A 26,038-nucleotide genomic window follows, 5' to 3' on the forward strand; every position below is an offset into this window, starting at 1 on the left:
GAGAATATGCCACTTCATAATGGAGTTGGGAGTCCAAAATTGGTAGAAGTCTTATAAGAGTGTGTTAGAGAGAGGAAGTAGAGTACAGTAGAAGCTATATTGTCTTCCCAAAGTAATGTTGGTTTGGTGTGTGCTTTGGAATTGATGTGGACTCTTGGTGTGTCTCTCTAGATTCTCAATGCTTTCCGAGCGCCTGACGGGACACCTGTGAAAGACTTGCGCCTAAAAGATTATAGTTCAGGTGAGAATATTTTTTCAGTGTTTCTAGTCTCAGACAGTTGGGGTGGGGTTCTCAAGAGTCCTTTATCAGACTGGTGCTCGCTTATCCTTTTTATTTAAATTGTTTGATGCCATAATCGTAGGTAGTATGGACTGAAAATGCCTAGTGAGTCATCTAGTCTATACTCTTGCCGCCTTCAAGATTGATGGCATCAGTCACAGATTTGGTACTTCAGAGGTTGAGCACCTGTACTACCTCTACTCTAGCCATGGGGCTAGATGTGTGAGTGACAGAAAGCAGCCAAGCTGTCTGCTGAACTCCTTCAGGAGCAAAACCTGTGTGGCACAGTAGGCATAGGTTGTTCCCAACAGAGGTTACCTGTTAAATCTTTTATTGTCGCAGCCATAAGGTGATTGCCCTCTGGAACAAATTCTGTACAAACAGACTTCTCATGAGACCTTGCAACACTGACAAATGTTGCTGTTTTTGTAATCCCAAACTATTGCAGTAGATCCTTGATATGAATCACCAGCCAAAATGTAACTTTTAAAAAATATATATACACAAGTACCAGATTCTGGATTAGAATGGCTTTCCTCATGTCCAAGGATGGCTTTTTTTCATCTTCCTCGTTCACTTTGTTGTGCTTCTGACTTGTATTCACAAGACTGTGTGGTAGGAAATCCTTTGCAGGGTTCCTTTCTAGATGAAAAAAAAGGTTTTGAAACAAGGAAGTGCGATGGTAGGCAATGAGGAATGATGCTAGGGGATGATGTTAGAATTACAATAGAAGGGAAAATCTGGTTACAATGGGAAACCATCTGAAAGCATCTCTCCCTGCTCTGATGATACTGAACAGCTCCTGCTCCAAAATGAATTTTTCTTTTTACAAACACTGAAAGGAAGGAGACTCTTATGTTTATTTAAAAAAAAAAAACAAAAAAACAAAACAAGCTAAAGTTTCCATGCTGGCCATTGTATTGTTCCATTGCTGGTGTGGGTTACTTGCTGGATAGCTGTAATTCCTGGGGTCAGTGCATTACTTATTTACGATTGAACCAGGAACAAAGGGCTATTTCGCAAAGTGAAAGCTTTAATTACATCTTTGGTTCTAGGCAGCTGTCAAAGGAGTGCTCTGAACCTTTCCACGGTCCCCTGAACAAAAGAATGTCCCATAGTGATGTCACCTGCTTTTGCCTAACAAGTGGGATTCACAGAGGATATGAATAGTGCCTCTCTGCTCCCTTCCATCTTCCTTGCATATAACACTGCGTGGCTATCGTCAAGCTTATGAAATGAATACAGTGCAACACAGCAATTGTCAAGCGTTCTATTTGTACACAGAGACAAGTTGGGTGAGGTAGTATTTTTTTTTTTTAACCTCACCCTCCTTGTGTCTCTAATTCCTAGGACCAACATAGCTACAACAACACTGTATATTTGTACACCTGCAGACATGGTTCTGTCTCATATTCTTCCTCAGCAGTATGTAATTTCTTCTCAGTAAAAAGCAAATTCCGGTCTGGGCTTCTCTTCACAAGTCTTGCAACTCCAATCGTTTTGTATGTATCATTAGGCTTTCAGTAGAGAGCTATTGCCCCACAGTTTGCAAAGGTTTCCAGATGTGCGATGTAATGTCTGAAGCTGCATGCTGAGGCCTTGTTGCCCGCTGGTGGTTATTCTTTAACCCAAGCAGTGCAGATTTCCCCTATACACTGTATATGTGATGTTCTGTTTTAGTTTTCATGTCCTCATCAGCTTAGTAAGAAATGTATTTCTGTTGTAAAACGGTATTGTAAAACAGTAGTCATGCTTTTTTGTGGAGGGAAAGGGTTGACATTTTAAAAGGTAGCTTCCGTTATGTGGGCTAAAACTGTTGCTTGACCCTGTGTCATCTAATGTGATTGATCAGTAGCCATGGTTCCTGTTGACTTGTCTGCAATAGTGCAGAATTATTCATGGGCCACATGATCATGCTTTAGTCAGGTGCATTGTTTTAGCAATCCAAAGATTTGAGATGTAATGTAAAAGACAATCTGTTGTTGCAACATGACTGAGAATTTAAATACCAGTCAGGAATCTCAGAAATTATGTAATTTATCACATCAGTAACTTTTCTGTGTGTATATCCATGACAACAAAATAACTTTCTAAAAATGTGAAAAAACATCTTTTCTTGATTAGGCAACTAAAAAGGTAAAAGCTTACATAAACCTAACTTAAAAAAAATTGAGCTGAGAAAAATATATGAAAAATTGATCTCAAAGTTTAGTTTTTCTGAAAAGTCTGTTTGGAATCAGGGGCCTAGTCATGACTGGTACACTACTACTACAGTAATGCTTAAATAGGCATAAAATCAAAGGCGGCAACATGCGGTAAATTTCATTATGGAACTGCTAACATCTCTGTAATACACCTACACACCAACTATATTGATTATTTCCATGAAAAAAAGACAGCATAGTTCAAAAGAGCTAGTGCTAAGCCCATCTATGAGTGGGTAGTACACTTTTCTGAGTGCAGATTCTGTGTCAGCACTGCAAGAACTATATATTATTTTAACATTATTCACGAGTCTAACTGAGACTCTGAGGCACTGAGACTTGAAGAAAAGGGTGACTACAGACGTTGGGGAAAGGAAGTGGCCAATAACAACACTCAGTGGGGAATAAATGTCCCATAAATAGTGTTCAAAGCAATTTAATGACAGCTAAGCTCTTTTTATCATATGTTATCACAGTGAGCCCTGCTGTGTGACTTTTTTCAAGACTAGTTTGTATGGCAAAATGTGTGTATAGCAGCTAGTCTTTCTCTAAGATTAGTAGCTTGATTTATTTATACAGGCTTACAAAGATGCATTTTTAAAAACAGTGCATGTGCATTAAAAGGTAAAATCTTTTTATCTCTGGAATCGCTGAGCATGGAACACGGTTTCTGACACAATGGTGCATAATTTTGGTGTGCATACGAGCTATCTACCCTTTAGACAGTATTGGCCTGAGAGGCATACAAACAGTAAAACAATTCTCTGGGTTTAAAAAAAGCGGTGAAACAAATCAAGAGAACTGGCTTAACTACTATTTTATGAGTTCATTTGACTTTAAGCCCAAAAACAAGGACATTTACAGATTAACATCTAATGTTCAGACCAAATATGTTCTACCTTATTACTCTGTGGAGTGTTAACTCAGAGCTTCCATATGTTTATGTGGTTTAAGTTGGACCTCTAACTTTTGGGCTAATGGGTGTATGTACATGTTAGAGGTACCAAGAAAATTGTTCAGATATAGTTTTTTTGTTTTGCCCCAACATAATGGTGTATGATAGTGTTATCAAAAACAAGTACATTGCTTAATAGTTCAGATTGTCGGCTCTGCCTCTGACTGTATTTTTTTGGAGTGTATTCAGTCTGGCCAGCTCAATTAATGTCATGAGGGCTGAGTCTTGAGATGGTGTCTAGTGTTTCTTCAAGAATTACAAGCCATTTTACTCTGTAACCCCTTCTTGTTGTTCTGATGAGAAATGTGCATCCCTAGTCAGAGTGGAAGCTGAGCTACTCCCGGTAGATACTAACGATTGCTTATGAGTAGCCTCGTGCAAAGTGGTTGTGTAATTATTGAATAATAGCTCCCTTTTCTCCATTGAGAGTAACTTGATCTCCAGTAGCCCAGCAGGGCCCAAGGTTTTCAAGGACACTTCCTAACCTTGTTTGTTGTGTATGGTGGAGCTTTTAATCATATGTGAAATGCCATAGGTCTCGTTTTGTCATGTGCTTTGCTTCTTCCTGTATTACTTTCTATAAATTCGACATGATGCTGCCACTGCCAGAAAAGTTTAAAGCTGATGTTCTTTGCCCTTCGAGAGATCTCCCATGGACACTCCTCATCTCTTCATTTCCACCTACTTGTACTTTAAAACCCAGACATAGCTCCTGCAAACCTCTTTCTTCAATCTTTATTTCTCCTTTTCTAATTAGGGTTTAAACATAACACACAAAAACTGAGAAATGATCTTGTGTGTGCAGTGTGCACAGAACATTCAGGATCACTGCATGTATGCCCTGTCCAGAGGGTGAGGAGCTGTTTTTATTTTAAAGGGCGTTAGACTTCCTGTTATGAGTCATGTTCCTTTAAGAAACTTTATACCAATATTTGCCAAATACGAAAGTAACCCAAAGTAATGAATGAGAGCATGAGGTGGGCTGTACATCTCACTATCCTCAGCCTTCTGTTCAACTGAATTGTTCCTCTGGAAACTCTCTGCAGTGGAAAAAGCTTGGAAGGGTTTATTTTTCAACCAGGATTCGTGTTAGGGTTGGTACCGACGGTTGGGAAGCTGTTTAGGGGAGATGAGCCCCAAGGAGAGGTTGCTGGTAGACCTGTGAGGATGTGCCAGCTTACTCTACAAGCGCATCTGGGGAGCCAAGAGGAGTTCTTCCAGGGCTGGGAAACCCTTGCGGAGGATGGACACATTGGCCGAGGTGGAGAGCGGAGCGCCCAGAGAGGAGTCCCATGAAGCGGAGCTGGAGGGATCAGGTGAGCTGGGGTGGAGGCAGTGTTGGTAGAGGGAGACGTGAGGCCTACAGCAGCCTATTTAAGCACATTTTAAATGATTTCTGTGTAGAAACTTTGGGAAGCAGGGAGACTTGGGGTTTGAATGAATCCCTGTTTATCAAGGAGATCTTGTAAATGGTTCCTTTGAGAGCTTGTGTAAGGGTGAAGGGAAGTTCCTGAGGCCACTGTATAGTGAGAGCTGGGAATTCCTCTTTTTCTTGGGTAGTAATACAGGACTGACTTGGGTGCAGGGAGGGGGGATTGAAAAATGGCTGACAGGATTTGCATTAGAGGTAAGAAAGGCATCCCAGAAAAGTATCTGAGGACAGGGACTGCTGTGATCAACCCGTGTTGCTAAGTGCTCCTAGGTATTTGTGATGCAAATACTGGACGAGCGTGTACTGGAAGGACTGAGCACCAGAGCCCGGAGGGTGGGGGCACATCTGCCATGGGACCAGGGGCACAACCTCAGTCTTCAGAGCAGGGGGGAGACCAGAGAGGTGTCATCCCTGCCAGTAGTAGGAGAGACTGGTTGGGTGCTAGTGTCCAATAGTGGAGGATGGGAAATTTGTATTTGCCAATAACAACAGTGCTGTGTAGAAATGAATGGTATTACCTGAAGGTGTGCATGACATCTTTTAAAAGCTGCTTGTTAATAGCAGCTGTTCTATTTTATTTGACTATTTTTGGTTTTGGCGAGTGCCATTGGCACCAAAGACCACTTCCCATTGCCTTTTTTCATAAGTGCTGAATCCTTTCCCTCTTTAACCCCTTCGTCTCATTTTAGTGGCCATTGCAGCTCTTTGCCTTGTTGGTTTCCCTTGAGTGCCGTGCTGTAGTCCAGTCAGCAAGGGAGCAATATTAACATAGCAGCTTTCCGTCCCTGGAATCAACCACACCAATTTGTGTTTGATTTCCATAGCCCTGCAAAAATGGCTGGCAGGTGGACAGTGCAGCGCACTGCTGCCGTGCCCTAGGCTCCATTCTACACAAGTTGTTTAATACAGTTCTTCTTGGTACTTGACCCAGGGAGTTTAACTTCACACTCATTCTGGCTAAGCTCTGCCACATTGGCATCCCATTTACCTTTCAATTCGTAGGCTCCTTAGGCAAACTAAAAAGGGGATTCTTCCTGGTGCAGTCTATCCCGTATATCAGAGCAGTGGATGGTTAGTGTCAGGAATATTTCAATAGATGTCTGGTAAAATTTAAAATTTTATTCTCTATGTAAGACGTATTAACTTGGTAAGAGCTCATGATTTAAGGTCTAGTAGTTAACGCCTTGTCAGTGGGGATTTTATATATTTTTCTTTCTTGGGCTGAGCATCCCCACATGTTGAGTCATAAGATCTCCATTTTCCTCATCCAGGGTGCATGCTAAGGGAGAGAGTGGTCCCTCTCTTCATTAAAGTAGAGCTCTTGCTTGTTATGTCCTGGGAGGTTTGCTGTCCCTTCACTCTGGGGTGCTCCTTTCCAATATAACCGAATCCCAGCTCCCTCAGAACAGCCATGTTTGTAGCTGAGGGGACATGGCAACCTCCTTAGACTGCAGCCTGCTGGTGCTGGTAAAATCACACAAGGCATTGCTGCACCTTCCTGCCCCACCATCTCCTGAAGGCTGCAAGTATCACCACTCTGACACTGCCAGCCCCACAATACCCATATTTGCAAGTCACATACCCCACGTAGCATTGCAAAGGCAAGCTGCTGGTCTGAGCAGTGGGGATTATTTGGGTGGGTGGTGGGAGGTGAGGGGCAGGATCATACTAAACTGAAGCCTTTTGTTCTTTCCTTCCAGGAGTGACTCTACACCCTCGGGCTAATCCTCTTGAAGTGTGGATTTGTGGCCACACGGTGGTGACCTCACCGTGGAAGAGGGGTTGGTGCCATCCATATGGAGCACGATTAGGGATAGACCCCATCAGGGCTCATGTATCATGGTTGGGCACGAAGGACATGTTGTGGGATGAGTTGTTATCTCTAATACAGTCTGTCGTGTGCAGGGGCGTTTTGCCTGATATGATAATTATACACTTAGGGGAAAATGACTTGGCTCGTCACTCAAGGCTGGGGTTAATCAAGAGCATGAAAAATGACCTTACAACGTTGTGTTCAATGTTTCCCAAGGCAAAGATTGTGTGGTCCGCTCTACTGCCTAGGACGTGGCCAGCGACGGACAAACCCCCAGGAGTTGTAGAGAAGTCCAGGAAGATGATTATTAAGGAACTCTCCAAATTTTGCAGCATGTTTGGAATCTCAGTTTTAAGGCATGACCAGATTATGTATTCTTCCCCAGAGCTGTTCAACCCGGATGGTGTTCACCTGTCAGAGATCGGGGAATGTATTTTCAATGCCAGCCTACGAGAAGCAATTGAATCTTGTTTGTAGCCAGCTAGAGTGGACCAGGACCAAAGCATCGGTCCTTGCTGATCAGCCTGGACATTGGTTCTTGTTGGTCCTTCCAGCTGGATGGACAGTTGGCTTTTGACAAGTCTGCTGCAGTGGGCTGCCTCTTGCCAATAGAAGGCATTCCCTGGCTTCTTATCCTTACCCAGTGAGGTGTCTGGGAGGTAGGCGATGGATTGTTGATAGATTGTGCAGAGGCACTTGACTAACTGATTAGTCCTGCTATAGAGAACATTTGATACAACAACCCTGAAATGCAGCTGCAGACAAGGCTGTCCCTAAAACACAGGCATGGCTTTTTGGGACACTTGAGCCTCTGTTCCACAGCTGTGCTCACCCATTTCAGCACAGAATCTGAAACTCCATAGCCCCTCCACGAATCGGCACTTTGCCTGTGTTCACATCTCTTATTGAATTTGTTGCTTTCCTACATGATTTAGTAAAAATCCCCTTCATATCATAGATCGCTTGATAACTTTATGAGATGATACAATGTTTAGTAGCATTTTAATTCAGGGCTCCTGGTCTTCCCTCACTTGGCCTCATAAAAAGCTTCCAACCCTCTTATGGATTTTTTTTGATGGTCCCTGCTCTTTATTAGAATCTGGGGTATTCTGTATATATACTGTTGTAATATTTTGTCCTTAATAAAGCTGCAACGTACAACCTTTCAATATTGTTTTTTTCCCCTCCCATGTGATCAAGTCTTCAGGTTGTGACCCTTCACAGCAAGGAGAAGTGTTGTCCCCTTTCCGGTTCTTAGCAGCTTTTATGGTTTTAGTCCTTCTAGGCTGAAGGACGATGGATGGGGTTGGGGCTTCTTCAGTGAAGGGGGGAAGGGTTCAACCCCTCTAGCCTCTTTGGACTGCATGCCCTCTCTCAGTTTAAGGATAAAATTGTTCTAATCTGTATGATATATAATGTTTCCCTTCACATTTCTAAAAGTTTGATATCTCTTTTGGGTTCAGTGCCTTTCTGTTGGTGCAGCATTGTTGTTTTATTGTTGTATTTTGAGTGTGTATGGGGCTACCCTTTCAGTACAGAGGGGGCAGTAACTTATTTTATCATTAATAAAGTGGTAGATTTTTACCTTGCCAAGAGTGTGTGATTTGTGTATTCTCAATCTACAGTGGTGGGGAATTAGACCAGGTTTATTTACATTTTTATGTTTTATTGACCTTTCTTTCACCCAAAATGAGGGGAGATCAGACAAGAAGGCAAAGGAACAGAAAGGTAATGGAATTGGAGGGGAGGAGAGTAAAAAGGGAGTTGGGAGTGACATCATGGTTTTTGGGTTGTGGACAAGGTTTCTGTTATAACCTGTGCTAGCCAAGCAATCTCTTCTGGCCCCTACCCTTCCATCCACCTTTTCATGCTTTTAAAGAAGTCGATCTTATTTACATATGACTGCTGTAGCACACAGGTTTAGCAGAGAAATTCATACAAACCCAGAATACATCAACTGCTAATAAAATGAAAATAAGAAAACTTTTTTCCCTGTAGATTCTGAATTCTGATCCCACTGCGAATCATCAGTTGCCAGCTACTGACATTTCGGTATGTGTTATACTAGGGATTCCCTGCTAGAGTTGGTGTGGTTTGGGTAAAAGATAGTTAGATATTTTTCACAATATTGCATGGTTTTATGGGGTTTTTTTTTAACCAGTTTATTTTATTGTTTGTCACCTGGTAAGTGTGAGGTCACCGCGCATTGATGTTAGGAGCTGATTTTCTGCAGTGGGATTTGACTTCAGGACCTGCAAAGGCCAGGGCCCAGGAAGGTCTTAAATTCAGAATTTTACCCTGGTGATTAGGATTGTGTCAATTTTTTCATTTTTGGTTTAGCTTATCAAGTACCCTTTAGTGTATCATCACATCACCTGAACCATCTGCAGGAAGAAAACTTTAACATAGAGAATAGGAACAAATTAATTTGTGTAGAATATATTTTTTACAGATAATGTATTATGTTTTAGCAAAGATTGGGAGCACAGAATTTATTTCCTCAGTTACACAATCAGTGAGCTTAGTGGCTCAGACACTGCTGCCATTTACATTGTCTTAAATACGTACTCTGGTGCATCTCTTTGAGTAACGCTGGTGTTTTGAACAGTTCTGGATAGGTTTTGAATTCATGCATATTCAGGCAGGACCTCATCACAGCAGGAAGTGTCTGAACTTCTGTTCATGAAGACTAATGCAACACTTCAAAAAGTAAAAAAAACAAAAACAAAGCAAAACCCTTTTTTAAAAACAAAATAAAATAGCTTATGGTGGCTCATTGGCCTGAAGGGTTTCTCTGCATCAGTACAAATATTTATCTGAAGCGTTGCTATATCAAAGGTACATTAAAGTGACAGACGTCTTTGTCTCTTGATTTGTTTAGCTTTCGCTAGGCCTAAGCACTTAAATGTTCTTGGTAGATTACAGACAACATGGACACTCAGTCTACTGCTATGGTAATTGAATTCTTATCCAGCTCATTAAATACAGATGTGCTTGGTGAGGAGTAAGATGAGCTGGAAGCAATGTTGAGTAGGATCTTCTCTGAAATTTAGTGGCACAGTTGGCTCTAAAATGTGGTGATCCGTTAGATCTTTGTTGTCGATGCCCTTTGCTAAGTCAGTGTGGTGGCCTTTCTCCCCTGCCCGTTTATCCCGCACAGCTTGGGTTGGCCGGTTCATGGGCCGTGCAGAGGTGTCACTGGCCTCCATTTCATTTGGTGCCTTGCTGAAGAGTGAGAGGAGGATGCAGCATAGATTGGGGCTGTGGCTGGGCCTATCACTCTGGAAGGAGGTGCTGCTTGGCTTCCTGGACAGCCAATGATTCTGGGCTCTGGTGCCAAGATGTCTCAGTGGGGCCTTCGTTATGGATTGTGGCCTTGAGTTCTGGAATAACAGCAGGGGAACTTCATCATCCTTTTCCCCTCAGATCCAAGGGACAAGTGCAATAGGTGATCTCCAACCCTATTCAGGATGAGTGTGACTGGGGAATTTCAGGCTAGGCTTTCCATTCCATCCCTCCAGTCCTGAGCACTGTTGGGCCCATGGTACAGATTGAAGATGGCGTAGGTCAGTGGGCATCCTGAGACTGCTGGAGGGATGGGCACGAACTGTTGCTGAGGTTTGTGTGGCTCCCTCTGGTTTGGGCAGCCAGTTGCTCTCACTCAACACGGACCTAACTGCCAAATAGAGTTTGGAAGTTAGCTGCAGCCTCATCAATGCTCTCTTCTTCATCTGCATGGATTTTGTGACATCAGGCCTGAGGCCACTGAGACTAGATCCAGATATCACAGTCCTTGTGTAATCTTTGGATCCCAGCTGCTTTTGGATTGGAAGAAAAATCTATAGCTCTGAAGATATTTGCTGTGTCTGAAGTGGGTTTTATAGAATTTGAGTTTTAGGTGTTGCCAAGGTCCATTTTTGTGCGTTACCCGTACCGGAGCTTCGGCTAGTACGTGTCACCAAAGTCTGTTGTGGGCTTTTCCTCTTCCACAGATTCAGAAAAGGGAGTGTCGCTCTTAGGAAGCAAACTACACTCCTGACCCTCCAGCGGTGACTCAGCTGGTGGGGAGATGGCAGTCAGGCTGAGCTGGGGCAGCACTGGCATGGCTGCCCAGGGCAGTGGCCGCTCTGCCACCCCAGCAGTGTGTGAGGACACCATTAAAAGAGCAGATACCCCTGCTTCCCTACCTGGCTATTGTGGAAGGGGCAGCGGGGCTGATCCAGTCACCCTAGTGTGTCAGCTCCTGGTAATATTCACAGTGTCCTTCAAGGGGTGGATATTCCACTTTCCTTGCCTGACACTTTCTCAGTTTGTGGGGCGCGATCAGGCAGGAGTTTCCCCTAAAATTAAATCACTGCCTAAGTAATCTATTCCTAACATCACCCTTGCCCTCACACAATCTCATCACAGCGGGCGATCTTGTCTTGTGGTGCTTGCAGGCTTCCCTGATTATTGCCAGCGGATTTGTAGTTCAGAGACATCTTGAAGGTTGGTTGTGATCGAGTGGCATCATGAAGATCCCAGGTGTCACATTATGATTCAGTTTCTGTTTGCCCTGGGTCAGGCCTTCCCAAGGGCATGTGCTAGCTATTGCAAGGCTGTTTTCTTCAACGTGTCACTCATAGCTGCCTTTTTGTGGTGCCTTGGGGAAGTGAGATCGTAGCCAGTGTCTGTTAATGAGAGTTCAGTTCTGTCTCTGATCTGGAGTGACCTCCCCTGGGATCTGCGGTGCTCACTCTCCAGTACTCCATACTGATGGGGCTGGCAGGGTATGCCAGACTTTGCTAAGGGAATGTGATGATGTGTGTATTCCATGCTTTCTAGCTACCCCTGCAGGAGCCTTTAGTTTATTCATGGAGAAGTGACTTAGGTGGCCAAATTCCATTTCCCTCTGGTGCTAAAATGGGGGTTAAGTTTCTCGGCTGAAAACTAGGTTCCTGTGATTCCCATTCTTTTGGAATACGGGCAGCTGATCCTACAGCTGCATCAGATGACCACGTGTTGGAGATTCAGTCTACAGGCCGTTGGCTGTCAGACTGCACCCTCCGCCCTTGGTATAGGGATGTCTTCAGGAAGGGAAGGCAAGAACTTCTTGTCCTGTTAAATATGTTGGTATTTTTGTTATCCTTGCAGGAAGGAATGATGGAGCCTCTCGGCCTGACGTTTGGATAATCGGCCACAGTGTTATTCATTGGGCCCACAAGCGGGCTGCCAGCAGTCGAGATGGTTCCCAGTTGGGCTTCGGAGGCGAAGCCATTCGTGTGTTCTGGCACAGCAGGGAAGGCATGCTGTGGGACCAGCTAATGCCACTCCTGCGTTCTTTGGCAGCTCTCTCTTGCCCACCGCAGGTTCTTCTTGTGCACTTAGGTGAAAATGACCTGGTGGCAGCCACTGGTGTTAGCTTAGTACTCAAGGTAAAAAGGGACATGCCCCACATTGCTGAGCTTTTCCCACAGGTTAAGCTGGTGTGGTCCGAGATGCTCCAGAAGCGGATATGGCCAGGAGCCGCCAAACCCGCTGGAATTGAGAGGGCCAGGAAGGGTGTGAATCGGGAGGTAGCAAAGTTCCTCCAGGAAATGGGGGGCTCTGTGATCACCCATCGGGAGATTTGCTACGTGGCCCCTAACATGTACAGGGATGATGGTGTGGAGCTGTCTGCTGAGGGCTTAGATGTATTTCTGGCAGACCTTAAAGGGTGGATTGGGCATTTTCTTTCCACTCTGCGCGCGGGGGCCGGGGAAAGCGAGAAAAGGTCATCCTAATTGCTGACATGCCCTGCGGCAGGCAGCCAGTGTGGAATTCTTCTGGTAGCAGGGGCTGGCTTCCAGATCCCAAACCCGGGTACAGGGATGGGAGCCGCTGTGGAAAGCGACACTTGCGAACTGCACGAGACTGTTGGTGCTGGAGGTTTGGGGCAGGGGTGCTGTGTCTTAACCCCTGTGACGCTGTTTAATAGTTAATAAAGTTGTGGCCTGTGCTTTAACCATACATTTGTGTGCTATGTCTTCTTTACTACAGCCAAATACAAGCTGATATATCTGGATTAAGGAATGCAGGCTATCCCTACTGAATGGGCAACTAGCTGGGGAAGCAGGGACTCTGGAAAGTGTTATGGGGTCATAGTGGACGTGTAACAGAACATGAGCTCGCAGTGCGTTGTTCTGGCAGAAAGGGCAGATGCCATCCTGGGATGTCTAAACGGGAGCAGTGAGTAGAAGCAGAAAGGGGATTTTGCCACATACACGGCATTGATGAGACCGATTCTGGTTACTGCGTCCAGATCTGCTGTCCACGTTTCAAAAAGGTGGTCGGAAAATTAGAGAGGATGCAGGAGTGAGCCACCAAAATGATTCAGGGGCTGGAGAAAATGCCTTCCAGTGAGAAATTGACAGCTTGTCCAAAAGGCAATCGAGAGGTGACTTGATTTAGTGCATAAACACCTTCATGGAGAGAAACTAGCAGGTGCAAAAGGGCTCTTGACTCTAGCAGAAAAAGGCTGAATGAGAACCAATGGCTGGAAGTTGAAGCCTGACAAATTCCAGTTAGAAATAAGGCACGGTTTCACGGTCAGAGTAATTGTCCATTTGAACAAACTACCAGGATTATCAGTCTCTTGATTCTTCAGATCCAGACTGGATACCTTTCTGGGGGACATGCTGTAGCCAGCCCAAGTTATTGGGCTCAATACTGGGGTAACTGGGCAAAATTAATGGCCTGTGAGAGAGACACAGGTGGTCAGATGATCTAACGGTCCTTTCTGGCCTTGAACTCTGTGAATCTGTTCGCTTGCAGTGTCTGGATCACTTTCTATCCTGTTTATCGGGGCGGGGCTTTGACTGGACTAGCAGAAGATTGATACCTGAAGATCCTGGCTGGCTAATGGGGGGAGAGGCCCTGCCTTCTCCCGGCAGCAGTCTGGGGCTCTATACAGAGGTGTACATTTTCCATACTGCAAATTGGCAGGTCCAGTGAGAACTGCTCCACCTTGTTCCTAGCACCCAGAAGCGTGGGCAGGGGTGGGGCGGAGGGTTGACGACTTTTTTCTGCGTTCCCATTGGCAACTTTTGGCAGGTGTCCAGTGCAGTGTTGTTACTGTAGCAGGGGCGGATTTGTGGATCCCAAACTCAAGTACAGGGCCAGGACCAGCTATGGTAAGCAGGGCGCGGGTGCGGGTTGCCACATCATGTACAGATGGAAGCAGCCCTTATGTGGACCCTGAATCCTCACAAGATGGTTGAGGACCTTGGCAACTGGGCTGAATCCCTCACTTCTTAGATGATCAGTGTTTGAGAACCGGGCTGAGCCATTAGTTGCCGGCTGGTTTGGGCTGAGAGTACTGTTTCTTAGCTAATAAAGTTGTGACCTAAGCTTTAGCCATCTGTTTGCGTTCTGTATCTTCTTCACCAGCAGTGTCTAGGCAATGAGCCTTTTAGAAGATGCAACCAAAACCAAGAAACTGTCTGAGAATCTGAATTTCTACGTTGCGTGACTTATGCTGAAGGGGAGTGTGTCCTGTGTTGGAATTTCCGGCGTGGTTTTTACTTGAGTTTTGTCATTTCCAAAGGAGAATTTTAGGGGAGATTTAGACTATTTAAAAAAAAGCTGTGTTTTAAGACATGATGGGTAGACATTTTTAAAAGCACACAGACTCCTAGGTATCTAAGTCACTTTGGAAAATAAATCTCAAGTCCCATTGATAGTCAGTGGGGCTTTGGCTTGTTTTGAAAATGACCTCGCCGCAGATAAAGCGGTGGGGCCTGTTGTCTGGCTTGTTGGAAAAGGCGTGCGCCCCTCCGAGCACCAGAGTGACTTTCTGCTGCAGCTGTAGACCAGGGATGCTGACACCCCATTCACACCCCCCCCTCTCGGTTGACTGGAAGAGAGGGGGTGCTAGACAGGTCCATGCCGGTGCAGGAAAAGCCCTCTTTTACCTGGACCATGCGGTGTTGAGGTTCCCAGCACATGAATTTGGCTCCACTCGTTTAAAATCGGGGCAGCATCAGCAGTGCCCCAGCTGGGTTCTCGGGGCTAGCACAATTCAGGCATTCTGAAGCGCACTGAACGTACGTGAGACCCCATGTGGGGAATCAGTGTTAATTTTCCACTGTGTTTTCGTTCCAGATGCTGGCAGACGGGCCAGGCAGCCGGTGGTGTGGATCTGCGGGCACAATATTGTTTACTGGGCGCATAGGCGGGCTTCCAGTTTGTCTGGAGGGCCGCAGCTGGGCCTCAATGGTGAAGCAGTCCTGAGCTGGCATGGGAGGCAGGGCATGTTATGGGACCAGTTGCTGCCCCTCCTGTACAGCGTGCGGGCCCATGAGCAGGCGCCAGATATAATTGTGATTCACCTTGGGGAGAATGACTTGGGAATGTGCAAAGGGGTAGACTTAATGGTCAGAGCCAAGAGGGACTTGGGGCAGATCCTGGAGCTTTTCCCAGGAGTCAGAATTTTGTGGTCAGACATGTTGCAACGCAGGGTGTGGGAGGGAGTTATGAAGCCCCCAAGGATCGACAAGGCTCGGAGGTATGTGAATAGGGAGGTGGCCAAATTCATGAGTGTCACGGGGGGGTCAGTAATTTCACATCCTGCCATAGCATACGGGGCGCCAGAATTGTTCAGGGAGGATGGGGTCCACCTGTCAGACTTGGGAACTGACACGTTTTTGGCTGATATTAAAGAGGGCGTTAGGAGATGTCTGGGAACCCAGGTAGGTGTGCAGAGGAGTCAGCCAAGCTAATTGCAGGCATCTCCTCGTGGCGGATGTCCAGTGCAGGTACTCCATAGGAAAGGGATACAGCGATCAGATAAAACGGATTGGTAAAGGATTTAAAGGAGTGGAAATGAGTGTGGGGCTCCTATGACTGGTACAGCAGGGAGCCAACCCCCTTCCTGTGTAGCCCCCCCCTTAACCCTCATTCGAGGGAGGGGGGGGGGAGGTGGTGAGGTTCCAGCAGCAGATTGGCTGGGGACCAGGATGGGAAAGGGGGAGGGCTGAAGAAAGCTTCCTGGTATATACTGGAATGATTATGGAATTACATGCACTGTACACTTTTATCTGCCAGCTACTCCCAGATGTTTCTGAATAAAGTTGCAGCCTATTTAAACCACATCCGGTGTCTCCTGTCCTCCTTCTGCCACAGCTGGACAATAACCTCACCGCACATTAAGTGGTGGGGGGCCGTTGTCGGGCTTGTTGGAAAAGGTGTGAGCCCCTCTAGCAACTAGGGAGTCAGGGAGTGACTTTCTGCGGCAGCTGCAGACCAGGTCAGCATGGGGACTCTGACCCATCCTCTTTGCTCCCCAGGTGACTGGAAGACGGGAGGTTATGTAAATCCATGCCAGTGCAGGAAAATCCCCCTTTTCTTTGCAGCAAGCGAGGGAGCAAAATGGTCGTGGTGAAATAATGGGTATTGTCAGGATCTGCTGTGGGCAGTGCCCTAGTCGCTCCTTTTTGGGGGGACTGGGAAGAAATTTTTCCCTCACCACTAGATTGGCCAAGGCGAAGTGGAGTGTTTTTCGCCTTCACCACAGCAGGTTTTGTGGGGCCTTAGTTGGGGCGAACATGGACTGGGAATTAAACTCTGATGTTGCAGCTTATTATGTAAACATGGGCAGATGTCCAGTGCAGGTACTCTCTAGGGAAGGGACAAAGGGATGAGATAAAATGGATTGCTGAAGTATTTAAAAGGAGGTATTCTTTAAAGGAGCAGAAACGGGGTTCAGGGCTCCTATGACTGGTACAGCAGGGAGCCAACTCCTCCTCCTTTATAGGCCCCCCCTTAGCCTTCATTCGAGGGGGGTATGGTGAAGTCCCAGCAGCCGGTTGGCTGGGGACCATGATGGGTAAGGGAGGGAGGGCTGACTGAAGCCCCCTCGGTAAATGTTGAAAGGAGTATGGAATTACATGCACTGTACACTTTTATCTTCTAGCTATTCCCAGACATTTAAGAATAAAGTTGCGGCCTAATTAAACCACATCCAGCGTCTCCTGTCCTCCTTCCAGCATAGCCAGACAATGGGAGTTAGAGGCTTTTAGTGCCTAGAGTAGATATTGTTGTGGTCAATGTCAGCTCATTTTGAAACAACTGCTGTCCAAGCCTATGCTCGGTGCAAAATTGGGTTAGTTAAAATGTGTTAGCTAACACGTTAAACCTGACCATTTCTCCTAGTCTAGACGTACCTTTTGGCTATTGGCAGCTTTCACTTTGGAAGCTCTTTAGCTCAACTCTGGAAATAAGGCTGCTGACGGAGGAGGCAGTGTTGCATTTTGGTAGCGTGTCATACCTGACCATGTTTTTCAAAATGAAGCGGGTTTTGGTAAAATTCATGAAAAACGCCACTTGTTACTTCTCTGATTAGAAGTAACTTATATTTTTTTTAAGCCTTTGTGCCAGTGTTAATCAAAGCAGTTTTCTAATCATGGAAATGAGCATGATTTATGCTAAAAAATCCAAAACACAAAAATTCTCTTTTCACTTCAGTCATGCTACTACGCTCTTTATAATGGATTTAAAGTACAAAGTAGCATGATTTTCCTTTGCAGATCACATGTAAGGAAATAATCTGAGGTGGTTAAAGGGGAGACTCAATTTAAAATGTACTTGAGAAAAATTTCCTTACTTATATTACAGATAACGTCTTTGGTTATTAAAGCCTAAAACATTTTCAAATTCCAGTTTACTCTTTACTATATACCCTGTCTTGATTGGTCTATTTTAGTTTTGACACTGAGAAAATCAGCTAATTCAGTTTCATACTCTCACTATAGTCCATTTCACTTTCAGATTCTTCAAATATTTGAGTTGTTTTGAAAGAGTTTGGGTGGTTGAAATTAAAAAAGAAAAAGGAAACATTTTTATGAATCTTAAATCTCATAAACTGTTACAAAAGCTAAATTCTAACCAAATTTGAGGATTGTGTCTTTAACACTGTAGTTAGCGATTTGCCAGATAGGCACTGGAAGCGTTCACGTGTCACTCTTAGATAGATATGACTTTAAGGAATGAGTATACACAGGGAGGTATCAAATTACAGCAAATGCAAGAACTCATCCATAATGTCCAATAACCCAATGGAAGATTAAAGGATCAATCTTGTGCACTGTGTTAGCTCTTTATTTCTAGCATTCCAGATGTTGAGGAACTCATCTTATTTTTGAGAGCAGAACAACATCTCTCCAATCTGTAAGTCTAAAAGGTGGAATGGATTCAGTGGTCTATACGAAGGTTAAGTAGTATTTTTACAATGTCGATGAGTTATTTTAATGGCTAAAGTTAATAGTACTTTCTGGTATATATGTGCATACTTAGTAAAATTTGCTGATTTAAAAAATTAATGGCCTGCTTAAATGACTGTGCAAGCAGTTTTCTTACCCAAATGACCGTTACAAATTCAGGAGAAGGATTTGTCACTTGGAAATCAGTGTCAAACTTTCCCTGACCTTGCACAGTTGCACTTTTCTGGATGTGTTCTTAAGTGTCTTTAAAAGTTTGAATTAAGATTTCTAGGGGATTGGACGAGACTGTGCCCTAGTCACAACTCCCTGATCCCAAACTCCTGCTATGTGGATTCCTTCGCTGGTTTGCTTTCCTTCTCCCCCCCCATTGGGGCTTTTCCATTCCATGGGTTTCTGGATTGGTGGCAAGGGTGAGTGCCTGGAAATTTTAGTAGTGTGGCTTCATGAAGGCTATGCACCTTTCCTTCCTACTAACGATCCCTCCTTCTGCCTCGGCCCAGATCCTCACGTGAGAGAACGGTGCTGGGAAAATGGGGGTGAATGGCTTCCCTGTATGTATGTGTTGAGGTCTGTGCGGGCAAGGAGGAACCCTGATTCTATGCACAGGTCTGTGCTGTGAAGAATCCTCTAGCTGGAGACTAAAGCCTGGCTCACCAAAGAGCTGCTGCTTAGTTAAATGAGCCGTTAGAGGATAGCAGTTTAGAACTCCCTCTTCCCTTCTGACTAGGCCGAAGATGGGTTTTTTCAGTTCTTCCTCCCCGTCCATTTTAGCCTGGGGGTGAAAGATCAAATCAAGGAGACTTTTTGGATTTTATCATGTGATCTTAGCACAAACTATTGGATGTGAACATAATTTTTTCACATTCAAGCCGGCTATGTCATGGGTCTGCTGTGATTGTGCTGCTGTTCCACTGTGGTTGGTTCTCTCTGATTTTAGCACGTCAGAAAAGGTCTCCACTACTGACTCTTGGGTTTTCGTTTTGAGTGTGGTCTCACAGCTGGGTATTACAATTAATGTAGAGTCAGGCGATCGCCAAATCTAATTGATTGGTGCCTTTATAGGGGATATGGAAGGAATCCCATAGCTTTGTTACCGCCAGCATCACTGTCAGCCAGTGTTTCTAGCTTATAGCTGTTTATGCAAATTGACTGGGACACACTGCACTCTTTCTTCTTGGCTTTGTCTGAAAGGATGGGCCAGCGTTTGATTTTATTGTGCTTTTGGCCAGGGGCAGTTTCCCTAGATGCTAATGCTTTTCTGCACAGTTCATAAGACTGAGCATGCCTATTCTATAGAGGGCGGGCGGAGACAAATCTGTCACAGCCCGTTTCCTGCTGATCTTTGTTAGCAGTCTGACACACCGCACTCCAGACTTTGTTTGCTCGCTTCTTTTTTGTGACTGTTACATGGGTGACTTGTAGAGAATCACCCTGAATGCCTCTGACATGTGACTTCAGTTCTTATGGCCTGTTGTAGACAGAACATCTGGCTGCGAGCTTTCTCTGGGCAGAGCGTGGACATGGGAGGGCTGCACCGTGTTCTTTTCAGTTCCCCGTTGTTTTTTCATCCTGCAAGGATGCCAGAGGGAGAGCTAAGAGCTGGTGAATGAAAATTCTGCCAGAGTTGCCTGAGGTCCGTCCCCCCTGCCCTGCCCCGCTTTACTGCACACTTGTGTGTTTCCTACATTCCTTCTCTTTTGACAACTCAATTTACCTCTTAAGTTTCTCCATTTAGAGTGTTTTAAATGGCTCTTGTCTCTGCAGCAGGCATTCTTCCAAATGCTGGCGTTCTTTACAGTTTTATTTCTGGCGTGGGCTTCTGTGTGTGTCGTTCTTCCCCCGATCTCAGTCAGATCTGTTGTGTTGGGCTGAAGTTTGAGGGGCGCTGAGCACCTGCAGCACCCCATTAACTTCACAGGAAGTCGAGTGTAAAGTGCCTCTCAGGACTGGGCCAAGAGGGAAGCAAAAACATAAGAAGCAAATGTACTGCAATCTTGCTCCATGTCAGTAGAGACACACCATGCTTTATTTACATATACAGATTAGACATCCGGCATCCTAAGCCTGGCTCAATGATTACGGCAACTCCAACATGCTCTCCAAAGGGCTGAATCAGGACTCTTAAGTGCTTGCAAAGGCCATTCTTGCAGCCATTTTTTAAAGGGGAGGGGGCGATTCTGGAGGTCTGGATTTGAACCCGATGATAGATGTACCACATGAGCCGCAGCGCTGTGCAGTGAACAATTAAACCCGAGTCTGCTCTGAATGCAAAGTAGTTTCCCAGCGAGGGGCAGCAATGCTCCTTCTGCGTGACGCTCCTTTTCAAGACCCTGCCTTTCCTTGGGAATAAAGAACTTGCTTTTTCCCCTGGAAGGTGCTCTGATGCGACCGAGGCGCTACAGAACAGAATTGGTGCTCCAGGAACATCGATCTTAATTGTTTTCTTTTCCTCCTCTGACCTTGGGTGTCTGTTTTAGTGCCTGATCTGAAGTCTGCAATTCCAGGTGCTCGCTATGTACTGCGCACGGCTCTGGTTCCTTTCTGCAGTGTTGCTGGGTCCGCTTAGATCTCATTCACTCCATTAAACCCCAAGCTGCGGTTTTTATCTGAACTGCATTTGCACCAGATCATGGATCACCTGTAATCTCGAGTACATATTAATGACTGGCGGACTAGAATTGAGATTTGGAAGAGAATGATATGAATGTACGAGGCTCTAGTCCTTTAAACTCACATGCAAGGCGGAAAGGGAGCTGAATTCAGGTTGCTGTTTAGTCAGGAAAGTTAGCATGCAAACCAGGGTTTGGGCTAGAACAAGGTGCAGAGAATCCTCGAGTGTGAAATGTGGGTAATAAGATGCACAGTTGGGTCAGGAGACAACTATGCTCTGTGGCTTCACCTTCGAGGGAACTTTTAAAGTTGCAGATGTGATACAAGAAATACAGGAGCCAAAACTATTTAGTGCAGCAAATACAATTCTGAATGGCTTTAGCGAGCGCACTCTGGACACCTCATAAAAGACTGGCATATCCCCTGAGAAGTGACATTGACATAAATACCTTTGCAGGGAAAGGAATGGATCCAAGTCATCTGAAAGGTGTAACTAAGGGAGTCCAGGGTGACCAAGGGAGTGGATTCCCTGAGGCCCTTCATGCCAGAGGCTGGGTCTCTGACACTCTGACTACCGCAGGCCAGAGGAAGACTGAGGAGCAGATCAGCAGATTGAGAGCTGTAGGACGGAATACCGTGCCTGTACTGAAATGAATGGTACAGATGCGCATTGGCTTTTGCAGAGTTTTGGACTATATGCGTCATGCAGTTCATGTCCTTTGTTTTACTCCAACGTGTTCTCCTCTCACTCGCTCATGGGTTTAATGAGACCTTTTGAATCATAGCTGGTTTGGAGGTAAAGTCACAGCAGGATGTCGTTGGAAGGGTGGGAACTAGAGCACTCAGCCATGACGGTGCCTAAAGAGGGGCATTACCTGTGAACCCATGATCACTCGACCACAAAGTATAGCAGCAAGAGGGGATCAAAGCTTACACGCAGCTCTTCTTCCAGGTCAAGCGTGTCCATCGGAAAGAGCTGCTTGCAGGGGATGGATGGGATGGGTGAGGGGTATAGAAATTGCTCATGTGCTATTAAATTGTTCCTCAGAGCAGCAGTTCTTGGAATCACTTTGAACACCCAGGATGATTTTTAGAGTGGCCTCATTCTGCACCCACTAACATTAACCATACACTTTCTTATGTGAGACATGCATTTCTGCACAGACAGTTGGACTGCAAAATAAAATCAGGTGGGTCCCTCACACCCGAGCAAGGGCTTTTTCAGAAGAGAGAAAAGGGGTCCTGGCATTTTATATTTCTTGTGCTATGAAGATGTATTTTTGCTTTGAACATGTCACCCATTCTTCGTTAAATGTACAAAATATGCCTAGGAAATGCACTGGCTCAGCTTAAAAGCCAAAGCGAGAAAAGATTGGGATTTCCAGCCTTGCTAGTAATGCAGAGGACTTTGTAGCAACTGCTTTAGGAGTCTCCGAGCAAAAGTTAACAGGACGCAGGTTAGCTCTCTCCTGGACACATCCTGAATGTTACAATGCTAGTCACTCATGGAAACAAATAGTACATGCTGGCCCGGTTTGCACTAAGGTTATTGTTCTGGATTAATCAATGTTTGTTTCAGAGCAGTCTGCGCCTCCTCTTTATTATGAACCTGAGCCTGTCTCACGGTGTCACTGTGCCTTTCTTCTTTAAAAATGCATGTTGCTCACACTGTTACCTGTTTTAAGAAGGGGCCTCCCAGTCGTCTCATTTCAGAAGGGGGAATGAGTTTCTTCAAGCATCTTTGTGTCTAACCGAAACTGGAGCTCAACTCCAAAGAGCTGAACAGCATCCAAATGTCAGCCACTGATTTTCTGTGTTTTATTTTGCAGAGCCGTTGGGGTGGTGGTAGGAGGGTTTGTGATTGAGGGAAGGGGAAATTGGGTGTTTAAATGTGGCTTTTTCTGTATAACAAGGCACTAACACGACTCCCGTCTGTATTTAAATGCTGTCCCCAGGTCACGACTATGGCTATGTCTGCGTGGAGTTTTCACTCTTGGAAGAGGCCATCGGATGCATGGAAGCCAACCAGGTTGCTTTACACTTCGGTCGAATGCTGCTAGAAGAATATTGTGTTGCTGGGGGCGGGTGGAGAGTCAGTGATTTTTGGAATGGTTCAAAGGAAGATCCGCTCTTGTTTAATACACAACACTACCGCTCAAATGCTAGTCTTCCCAGAAACTTACCGAAAGGCTTTGCGATGCTTCTGCAAAAGAGCGAAGAGGCTCTGAATGTTCTGCCCTTTCAACTTGTGCACACATGCAGATCGGCTAGGTTTAAAGGCTAAGAGATGAAAAAGATTCCAGGTACAGGTTGTTGCATTGGTGGGTTTGTACTCCCAGTGGAATCCAGTTGGAAAGAGCTCTGCTAGCGTGAAACTCCTCTCTGCCCTGTCTGCACAGTAATTGTATCTGTCCCCCATGTATGGGTTTTGAGTTAGACACACACACGCGCATAGCTATGGGAGAGGCCTTGGGTATGCAGCTCTGAGTTCAAATGCTATTTGCCTGCACCACTTTTCCATGTGGCTCCTCTGGGTGGGGGGGATTCCTCATGTGTGCCTCCTTTTGTATTCATGTTGTCCTTTGGCAAATTGGAGCTGCATAAACAAGGGCTGGCCTGCACACAGTTGCACCTGGTAAATCTGAATGTTTCAAGTGTAAAACATCGGCACACTTTTTTTATTTGGGGGGGTGGGACATAGTTGCTTATATAAGACACAGCCCCTAATATTGGGACGTCTGGTTACCCTAGATGTTTCTAAACTCTAAATTTAAAAGAAATACTCAGCCTTTCTCACATGGAATAAGCTCCCAACCTGCAGCAGTAATTCAGATCTGCTTGTTTTAAACCTGTGACTGTCGGTCACCATGCAAGCAGCTGACCCTCAACGGCTGTAAATCACAGAAGACGAGAAGAACTGAAATCTACCAATATTCACCCATTCCTTGGAAATTGCAGGGAACTGACTGACTGCCTGGGAGACAGCTGCCTGTTCGCAGTTCAACACTGCCCTGGAACACTCCTCCACTAGATCCCTCTCCATTTGGGGCGAATGTCTTCCCATCCCATTTTCAATTTTGCATGTGAGCAAGAGTTGCCGTAATTATCATCTAAACCCACTCATACTTAGGAATACCATTGGCTACCTGGCTTCATCCAGAGGGGAGCCAGACAGCTTAAAAACTGAGTCACAATTTTAAAGTTGTGTGGATGTGCAGCTAGGATGAATGTGCATACTGCCCACCTGTTAGATGTGTCATAGGATCATAGAATGTTAGAGTTGGAAGGGAGCTCAGGAGGTATCTAGTCCAACCCCCTGCTCAAAGCAGGACTAACTTCAGCTAAATCATCCCAGCCAGGGCTTTGTCAAGCCGCAGCTTAAAAACCTCTAAAGATGGAGATTCCACCATCTCCCTAGGTAACCCATTCCAGTGCTTCACCACCCTCCTAGGGAAAAACTGTTCCCTAATATCCAACCTAGACCTCCCCCACTGCAACTTGAGACCATTGCTCCTTGTTCTGTCATCTGCCACCACTGAGAACAGCCTAGTTCCATCCTCCCTGGAATCCCCTATCAGGTAGTTAAAGGCTGCTATCAAATCCCCCCTCATTCTTCTTTTCTGCAGACTAAACATGCCTACTTCCCTCAGCCTCTCCTCATAAGTCTTGTGCTCCAGCCCTCTAATCATTTTTGTTGCCCTCCGCTGGACTTTCTCCAACTTGTCCACATCCTTTTTGTAGTGGGGGGCCCAAAACTGGACACAATACTCCAAATGCAGCCTCACCAATGCCAAATAGAGGGGAATAATCACTTCCCTCAATCTGCTGGTAATGCTCCTACTAATGCAGCCCAATATGCTGTTAGCCTCCTTGGCAGCCAGGGCACGTTGCTGACTCATATCCAGCTTCTTGTCCACTGTTACCCCCAGGTCCTTTTCTGCAGAACTGCTGCCTAGCTCGTCGGTCCCCAGTCTGTAGTTGTGCATGGGATTCTTCCGTCCTAAGTGGAGAACTCTGTCACGTGAGTGCATCCATCTACAGTTACAATAGCAGTGCAGAGTATGAGCGTGTTCTTCTTCCAAGAATGTGGCACTAAAAGTTGTAGAAATGGTCCTGTTGCTTCTGATTTTTAACGCCAATGGGAATGCATGTCGGCTGGCGTGGCCACAGCCCCTCTGGTGTCTCCAATAAGGTCACCTTTGGGCGAAAAGGATGCCTGCAGGGAAGCTCCAGAATTTTTACCATTTTAATGGGACACTCACGGTGGGTCAGGCTAAAACCTGACATCCCTTCCATGCTGCCACCCAGGCTTTCGCTGCCATAAAGGTTTCTGTTTAAAACACACTGCAGTGGGGAAACCTGTACATAACTTGGAGTGAACGTCACAGTGACCAACCCCCACTGAATGTGCCCAGCTCTCCTCTGCTTCTCTTACGTGCAATGGCTGATGTCCCCTGATGGGACAGTCACGGGCACCTGAAGGCACCCAGTCTTGGTAGGGTGCTCTTTCCACTTTCCTATCTGGACAGCCACAGGTGCTGGAGCAGGTGTCTGTTTTTGTCTGAATAGGAGGGGTAAGGCCAGGTAAGGTTCCCATCCCTCACAATGCAATGGGGCATCTGCAGACACCCAGGTAGTGTTCCTACCTCCAGTAGGGTGCATGTGGGATCCCGGGGAAGTTACCCTACACACACCTGTGAGAGGGTCTAGATGGGTATGTGCAAGTCCATGGGCTGCTCCTTGGCATGGTATACCTATCCTTCCCTTCCCCCCTCCAACGCTCGCTCACTCGCTTTCTGGAGTGCTAGCAACATTGCCCCAGACACACACTTGCATCTCTCTTCCCAACCATGACAGGCGGCCAGCAGTCACCTAGGTAGTGTATCCCGCCACATACATCCAGACCCCTAGTGCAATGATCCTGGTTGCAGCATGGGTCTGGTCTAGGCTATGTGTGTGGAGAGTATCTAGCAGGTGTGACCATCTTGACGGTACACCTGCAAGGTCTGTACTTAGGTCCGTAGCTAGACTGTGTCCTGGTAATTGCAGCAGTTGTTTGTGGTTAATGCATGGCACATTGTGTTCCTTCAGCATGAGCTGATCCAAACCCAACTGAAGGCAGTGGAAGGACTCCCACTGACCTGGGTGGGACTTGGATCAGCGGCTCCCCCGCCCCAGAGTATCCAGTATGTGGCTCTCAACAGAATTAGAGAAAATGGCCTTCAATTAAAAAAAAAAAAAAAAAAAAAAAAAAAAAAAAAAAAAAAAAGGTGGTTTAGGGTTTTGTCCTAATCAGCGATACCAGGGTGGAGCCCACGACTACTTGTTAGGGAGAAAATGTCACGTCACCAGGTTGGGAATTTATTTATTTGAATTTTTACAGACTCTAATAAGAGTGCTTACACGTTGGCTTGGTGCGCTTGATGGTGGTTTAACAATATTCTAATAACTAAAGCTGTTGGCTACCCCAGTCAGAGCCAATAATAGAAACAGAACAAGAACTAATA

The 26,038-nt window shown here is 45.7% G+C and overlaps 1 protein-coding gene across 2 annotated transcripts in view; it reads left to right on the forward strand.

The window, feature by feature from the left end:
* Positions 1-26,038, forward strand: part of RBM6 (RNA binding motif protein 6) — a 109,264-nt gene that overhangs the window by 17,247 nt on the left and 65,979 nt on the right. For both annotated transcript variants that reach the window (XM_067561276.1, XM_067561275.1), the window contains 2 exons: positions 172-241; positions 22,487-22,560. In XM_067561276.1, the coding sequence (XP_067417377.1) occupies positions 172-241; positions 22,487-22,560 (144 nt within the window). The remainder of the gene's footprint in view (positions 1-171; positions 242-22,486; positions 22,561-26,038) is intronic.

Source organism: Emydura macquarii, unplaced genomic scaffold (assembly GCF_026122565.2).
Source record: "Emydura macquarii macquarii isolate MOO-44397 ecotype Brisbane River unplaced genomic scaffold, CSIRO-AGI_Emac_v2 contig_2369, whole genome shotgun sequence".
Taxonomy (NCBI): Eukaryota; Metazoa; Chordata; order Testudines; family Chelidae; genus Emydura; species Emydura macquarii.